Source organism: Schistocerca serialis, chromosome 5 (assembly GCF_023864345.2).
Source record: "Schistocerca serialis cubense isolate TAMUIC-IGC-003099 chromosome 5, iqSchSeri2.2, whole genome shotgun sequence".
NCBI classification, from domain to species: domain Eukaryota; kingdom Metazoa; phylum Arthropoda; class Insecta; order Orthoptera; family Acrididae; genus Schistocerca; species Schistocerca serialis.
This window is the reverse complement of record NC_064642.1, coordinates 39,294,537-39,302,948: the sequence shown is the minus strand read 5'-3', so window position 1 is coordinate 39,302,948 and position 8,412 is coordinate 39,294,537. Positions and strand designations below refer to the sequence as shown.

Below are 8,412 nucleotides of genomic sequence, written 5' to 3'. Positions count from 1 at the left end.
CCTGCACCCCTACCTTCTACCTACTTCCTAAAATTCACAAACCCAAACATCCCAGCTGCCCCATTGTAGCTGGTTACCAAGCCCGCACAGAACATATCTCTCCCTACGTAGATCAACACTTTCAACCCATTACATACAGTCTTCCATCCTTCATCAAAGACACCAACCACTTTTTTGAACGCCTGCAATCTTTACCCAATCTGTTACCCCCAGAAACAATCCATGTAACCATTGATGCCACTTCCTTATACACAAATATTCCGCACGTCCAGGGCCTCGCTGCAATGGAGCACTTCCTTTCACGCCGATCACCTGCCACCCTACCTAAAACCTCTTTCCTCATTACCTTAGCCAGCTTCATCCTGACTCACAACTTCTTCAATTTCGAAGGCCAGACATACCAACAATTAAAGGGAACAGCCATGGCTACCAGGATGGCCCCCTCATACGCCAACTGACTTATGGGTCGCTTAGAGGAAGCCTTCTTGGTTACCCAGGCCTGCCAACCCAAAGTTTGGTACAGATTTATTGATGACATCTTCATGATCTGGACTTACAGTGAAGAAGAACTCCAGAATTTCCTCTCCAACCTCAACTCCTGTGATTCCATCAGATTCACCTGGTCCAAATCCCATGCCACTTTCCTTGACGTTGACCTCCATCTGTCCAACGGCCAGCTTCACACATCCGTCCACATCAAACCCACCAACAAGCAACAGTACCTCCATTATGACAGTTGCCACCTATTCCATGTCAAACGGTCCCTTCCCTACAGCCTAGGTCTTCGTGGCAAACGAATCTGCTCCAGTCCTGAATCCCTGAACCATTACACCAACAACCTGAAAACAGCTTTCGCATCCCGTAACTACCCTCCCGACCTGGTACAGAAGCAAATAACCAGAGCCATTTCCACATCCCCTCAAACCCAGAACCTCCCACAGAAGAACCCCAAAAGTGCCCCACTTGTGACAGGATACTTTCCGGGACTGGATCAGACTCTGAATGTGGCTCTCCAGCAGGGATACGACTTCCTCAAATCCTGCCCTGAAATGAGATCCATCCTTCATGAAATCCTCCCCACTCCACCAAGAGTGTCTTTCCGCCGTCCACCTAACCTTCGTAACCTCTTGGTTCACCCCTATGAAATCCCCAAACCACCTTCCCTACCCTCTGGCTCCTACCCTTGTAACCACCCCCGGTGTAAAACCTGTCCCATGCACCCTCCCACCACCACCTACTCCAGTCCTGTAACCCGGAAGGTGTACACGATCAAAGGCAGAGCCACATGTGAAAGCACCCATGTGATTTACCAACTGACCTGCCTACACTGTGAAGCTTTCTATGTGGGAATGACCAGCAAAAAACTGTCCCTTCGCATGAACGGACACAGGCAGACAGTGTTTGTTGGTAATGAGGATCACCCTGTGGCTAAACATGCCTTGGTAAATGTCCAGCACATCTTGGCACAGTGTTACACCGTCCGGGTTATCTGGATACTTCCCACTAACACCAACCTATCTGAACTCCGGGGAGGAGGAGGAGATTAGTGTTTAACGTCCCGTCGACAACGAGGTCATTAGAGACGGAGTGCAATCTTGGGTGAGGGAGGGATGGGGAAGAAAAAACCGCCATGCCTTTCAAAGGAACCATCCCGGCATTTGCCTGAAGCGATTTAGGGAAATCACGGAACACCTAAATCGGGATGGCTGAACTCTGGAGATGGGAACTTGCCCTTCAGCATATCCTCTCTTCCCATTACCCACCAGGCCTCAACCTCCGCTAATTTCAAGTTGCCACTGATCATACCTCACCTGTCATTCAACAACATCTTTGCCTCTGTACTTCCGCCTCGACTGACATCTCTGCCCAAACTCTTTGCCTTTACGTATGTCTGCTTGTGTCTGTATATGTGCGGATGGATGTGTGTGTGTGTGTGTGTGTGTGTGTGTGTGTGTGTGTGTGTGTGTGTGTGCGCGCGCGCGCGCGATTGTATACCTGTCCCTTTTTCCCCCTAAGGTAAGTCTTTCCGATGCCGGGATTGGAATGACTCCTTACCCTCTCCCTTAGAACCCACATCCTTTCGTCTTTCGTCTTTCCCTCTCCTTCCCTCTTTCCTGATGAAGCAACTGTGGGTTGCGAAAGCTTGAATTTTGTGTGGGTGTTTGTGTTTGTTAGTGTCTCTATCAACATAACAACACTTTTGTTTGGTAAGTTACATCATCTTTGTTTTTAGATATATTTTTCCCACGTGGAATGCTTTCCTCTGTTATATTCAGTACATATGTATAGCTACATATGTACACTCTTTCATATCGTTCATTACATTCCACTAGCCACTAGAAACACAATCAGTACGGGCAAAAGATCCCATTAATCTTAGTATATTACTGCTGATTGTTTGGTGGTACAGTAATACTGTGTGTGTTTTCTGAGTCCACAGGAACTGTTCAGTTATTGTGTGTCATCAGTGTGGGTTTTCCTGTGGTGGTGAGTAGACAGAATAAGATGCATGGAAAACTATAGTACAAGGCATTTAAGGAGCCACTGAATTATGGAAAGAGATATGACTCCAGCATGTTGCATTATAAAAATCACTCCTGATTACACACTAATTTGCCATTTAAAAACATCACATTAATACTTATTAATCATATTATACATGAAACATAATTCACACAGAAATTTGAGGAAGTTCTTGTATAGTTTATCCAAAAAAAGAATATCCTTCTGAAATATTTAGGTATATCACTGCAGAAAATGAGGTATGCAGACAATCTGCAATGCATGGAGATAACTGCAGAAGTACAATCAATTAATTCATCAAAAAATATAAGAAAAGGCGCTGTAATGATAGTTAGGCTGGGAACCTTGAATGGAACGAGTCAGGAGTGAATTTTGTTGTGCAAAATTAACTGACAGCTAAAAACAAATCAACATAAAATACCAGAACTTTTTAGTTTTTGCAGTTGAATATCCCTACAAATTGTCATTTCCGTATAAATAACGAACTGCAGAACTGTTAATCCTAGAACACTAAAGGGGGGAATATTATATTGTTACCAAACCAATGTAAATTTTTATTCAAAGGAAGTCTTAATTTATAGTTTATGTGCCAGTTAATCACAATTATGAGGTCTCCAATGGTGTGTCACATACAAAATAAGTACAAAATATCCTGTTTTACACTCTATAGTGACAATAATAGATTGGTGGGAACCATGAATTGGGACCAATTGCAGTCATAAATTTTACGAGTGTTTTATACTCTAGGGTTAATGAACCAATAAATAATATCCAGTTTCATTATTTGTTTATCTAATATATTTTCTCTTAGATAAAAAGAATATTTATTCATAAAAACTGATACAATTCTCTATGCATGGAGAGCTGATTTTATACAAAAGGCATTATTTTTCACATATAATTTAAAAGTCTTGTACTAAGTGCACTTAAATAGTAATCTTTGGTAATTGTAAAACAAGTTTCAGTACAACAGAAATAAGATGTAGTTGGAATAACTAGTAAAATTAAAGTTCTTCAGAAGGAATTTCTTACTTAAAATTATAAGAATATAATAATTATATTCAGTAGAATATAAAAGGAAAACACATAACATAATAATTCTGTAATATTCCAAACACATAGGTAAACCTGAGTCACAAGATGTCTTTAAACCAATACATTGGCAGTAGTTGATGGAATGTTATATTTGTATGTAAAACTGGAATTAATCTTTATGCATATACAATTCAGTTATAATACAGTGCTGCCACCTGGCCAAAAGATAATTTTTCCAAGTTAACTACACACAATGTGTGTGTGGCTATAAAAATAATTTTGGACAGGATTCTTCACTGTAATTTTAGTAATTTTGTCTGGACATTATGTGAACAAGAATTGCTTTACATGAATTTTACAATTTGGACATTTTGAATCCAATAACAAACAGTTTTTTGGCAGTTTTTCAGTATAATTTTTTATACCTGAAGCCTGTAGTAGTGTGTACTATTCACTCCCTCAGGAAAAAATGAATACTAAGGATACAACTGCATTACTTTTATTATACACGAGTTGAACTTAGTCTCACACTCACAAAAGAACGTAAAGCTGTAATGAAGGCATTTTATGTTCAGTTTCAAATTTTTTCAGGAATCTGTAATCATAATTGGATTCCTTTTTAAATAAATACAAAACTCTGGAAATAAACGAAACACTTGCCAAAATCTATTCTGTCCAACAGACATAGCCAGTGGTCCCACATCAAACTGATATTTATTTATACAAATAAAAAAAAATCAGTTGATAAATGAACATGTACAAAAATCACACACACACACACACACACACACACACACACACACACACACACAGAGAGAGAGAGAGAGAGAGAGAGAGAGAGAGAGAGAGAGAGAGAGAGAGAGAGAGAGATCTGACAACTGAGCATCTATTTACACGCTGTGTAACAAATAACAAATATTTTGAATATTAAGTACAGCTTAGAACTAAGTGATGAATGTGGACAATAATCACAAAAACTTTGAAACTCAATTTCTGACTATTTTCTTGGTTATCGACATAACAGTATGTAAGCTATCTGTTCAATGTCTTCATACTGCTAAATGTAATAAGCATGAAAAACATTACATGTACAGATACATGACTGCTTTCAGAGCAGAGCATATGGTCAAAAGTATTATTTTTATTGCTGTTGAGTACAAATAAAAAATAAATTATACTACAGTTCCTATCAAGCAAGTATGAAATTTAACTACATATTTGGAAAAGTTATTAACACTTACTCATTCTCTCTGGAATGCAAAACACAGCCAACAGTACCTCTTGTAAAACAACTTACTTTTCTACAATTACACTGCAGTATTCTGTTGATGGGCTAATGCATAACATTGTTTACCTTAATCTTGGTATTTTCATGAAACATCTTCAAAAGAAAAATTCAGGCTATAAAAGAACATGTTTCCCCTAGGCATGTTTTGTTTGTTAACTGCAGTTATTCCTTCATCCATTCTTGTATAGTCACAGCCATTAAATTTTACAGAATATCAAACATAAGGTAATTACATGGACGGGAGGATTGTGATTTGATAGCACACACTTATAATGGCACTATTGCGGGTTTTTTGCTGTTCTTCATACAGTTTATAATAAGTAATTTTTATAGAAATGGTCCATTTCAGTTCAAAGTGCCACGGGTTCAAAGTGTCTTATGTAAATACAACAGGAAACATTTTAATTTTTTACAGGTAACATCTGACCATATTTTCAATAAAAATATCATTTCCACACCATGTATGGAATACAATCACAGTAAAAACACCATAGGAGCTAACTGTATTGTCACATTACAAATGCCAAGAAGGATGCAGCTAAGAAGACAGTTAATTCATAGCACCTCTGACATTCAATGACAACATTCTTGGCCTCTGTGTGACTGTCCACAGAAAAGAGGCACAATGTGAGTCAATCACTGACAGTGCGTATTTAGAATTCAATCTGTGCATCATCAGACCAACAAGTCAGCAACTCTACCATCTGACAGCTGCTATCAGCACTAGCAAGAACAGTTGCATACTTCTACTCTGGAATGCATGCAATTTAACGCCTCCACAGGTCAGTTCTTCCTTGTGATATGTGAGCCACTGAGGAGGTTGTGATTCAGATTTGCAGTATTCTCCGATATCTTTTAGCTGTTCCTGTAATGATATGATTTTATATTACTACATCATCTGCCATAATAAAATGGTGAAGCAATATGATCTCCAGGTAACAAAAAAGTAAATTCTAATTTGATTTATTAATAGTCTTAAGACCTATTACAAAATTTTTTTATTTCAAAACATTCCATTACCTTTTAAAATGCATATTCCAGTAACCAAGCATACACTTTAGTTATAAAAATAGTATAGGGCTACAACAAAGCAGATTTTGGAAGTTTATTAAAATAATTAAACATGTATTTTGTGTGAATTTCTAATCTTTCAAGTGTTTATTTCAGGATATAGTGGACCAGTCTGCTGCTTCTGCCCCCGTTGTGTTGGTAGATACTATCACTGGTGTCAATAATTCAATTAAGCTGCATTTTTTTATAAAGTAATGCTGTATAGACATAGGTTTACAACAATCAGTATTTTTTGGTTGATAAAGAGAAGGCAGTATGTTCCTTGGGATTAAATAGGTTAACTCTTCTAGTTACGCTTTATTTAAGTTTTCTGAATTTCACAGGTGCAACAGGAATGTCTCCATATTGATAGGCAATAGAATATATGTTACTGAAAGAGGCATCTTCCATCTTCGGATACTCATTAATGACTGAATCTGTCAGCTTTCACAAGAGATGACACAGATGATTTATTCTCTTGGCGAACAGCTACCATGTTTCTCTCAGTTTAATTTGGAATAATAATGAAAGCCTAACAATTTTACTTATTTGTTTTGTACTTCTTTATTTTAATCCCACAATTAATGCCTGTGTTTTATTCAGAGTTGATTACAAGAAAATCAGTTAATTACTAGTACTAACTTTTCACGAGTTTCCCCGATTTATTTCTGTGGTTTGATGGTATGTGTTAAGCAGAGTTGTGCCATCAGTGCATAGATGATTTGTTTTTCAGCTATTGTCAGGAGGTTCAAATGGCTCTGAGCACTCTGGGACTTAACATCTGAGGTCATCAGTCCCCTAGAACTTAGAACTACTTAAACCTAATTAACCTGAGGACATCACACACATCCATGCCCGATTCAGGATTCGAATCTGCGACCATAGCGGGCGTGCGGTTCCAGACTTTTCGGGAGGTCATGAAGTAATTATTCTCTACTTATGGGTCAATCAGTACATCTTGTGTGCTGGTTTGAGAATTTTATTATTTGATAATATGCCATACCAGTTCACACTTGTTGGGATCACATTCACTCTGTTGTTAAAATGCAAGTTTTATGGTAGAGTTAATCTGTTGCTGTATTTTTTTTTAAATAAGTGTCTCTACCCTGATATGTACCAGACCATCTGTATACCACACTTCATGCTTTTATTTGTGTTACAGCTACCTTTGGTTAATGATGACCAAAAGTGTCATAAATTATTGGAGTTTCCTTAGGTCATCTCTTAAAAGCTATTTCAACAGCATCATTTCCAATTTGCAAGCCACACACAAATTTCCAGATTGCATCTATTAAATGGTTACATGGGGGTAATACAGTGGGGATGACTCAGGAGGGATCTCTCAGACCATTTTCTGGAACTACAAAATATACAGTAGGAAAAGGAAGGGAAGATAGATATTTGCCCTTCAGGCACAGTTGGAGCAAGCTAGGAGAGCTGGTGAGGGTGAAGGAAGCCAGTGGTGAGGAGTTTGGTTGGGGACTGGCAGTTGATAGCAGTGCTTGCAGGAGGAGGATGCGCTCTGACAATTTCGTTGTGGCGCCAGCGAAAACTTTCTGCTGAGAGTTGAGGCGAAAGGAGCATCAAGATTAGGCAGGACACAGATATGTGCAGCAGACTCTGACCATGATTAGGAATGTTAGAAATAACATTAATGTTAGGAAGAAGAGAGTACTGCTGCTAGGTAGCAGTAATGGCAGAGGTGTAGGTTCTCTGTTACAAGAGAAGTTAGGGGAGGAGTATCAGGTCACCAGCATTTTTAAGCAGAGTGCTGGGTTGGATCAGGTGAGTGAGGGTTTGGAGCCTCTGTGTAAGGATTTCACTTCCCAGCAGTTGGGAAGGGAGTGAGACAGGGTTGTAGCCTCTCCCCAATGTTATTCAATCTGTATATTGAGCAAGCAGTGAAAGAAACAAAAGAAAAATTTGGAGTAGGTATTAAAATCCATGGAGAAGAAATAAAAACTTTGAGGTTCGCTGATGACATTATAATTCTGTCAGGGACAGCTAAGGACTTGGAAGGGCAGCTAAACGGAATGGATAGTGTCTTGAAAGGAGGATATAAGATGAACATCAACAAAAGCAAAACAAGGACAATGGGATGTAGTCAAATTAAGTTGGGTGATGCTGAGGGAATTAGATTAGGAAATGAGACACTTAAAGTAGTAAAGGAGTTTTGCTATTTGGGGAGCAAAATAACTGATGATGGTCGAAGTAGAGAGGATATAAAATGTAGACTGGCAATGGCAAGGAAAGTGTTTCTGAAGAAGAGAAATTTGTTAACATCGAGTATAAATTTAAGTGTCAGGAAGTCGTTTCTGAAAGTATTTGTATGGAGTGTAGCCATGTATGGAAGTGAAACATGGACGATAAATAGTTTAGACAAGAAGAGAATACAAGCTTTTGAAATGTGGTGCTACAGAAGAAAGCTGAAGATTAGATGGGTAAATCATATAACTAACGAGGAGGTATTGAATAGGATTGGGGAGAAGAGAAGTTTGTGGCACAACTTGACTAGA

General features: G+C 38.6%; 1 protein-coding gene across 1 annotated transcript in view; it reads right to left on the bottom strand.

Annotated features, from left to right (window-relative positions):
* Window positions 1–3,371: 3,371 nt before the first annotated feature.
* The window catches only part of LOC126481167 (leishmanolysin-like peptidase), a 549,175-nt gene continuing 544,134 nt past the window's right edge, over window positions 3,372–8,412 (bottom strand). The window contains exon 14 of the mRNA XM_050104734.1: window positions 3,372–5,711. Within this exon, the coding sequence (XP_049960691.1) occupies window positions 5,544–5,711 (168 nt within the window). The 3' untranslated portion in view covers window positions 3,372–5,543. The remainder of the gene's footprint in view (window positions 5,712–8,412) is intronic.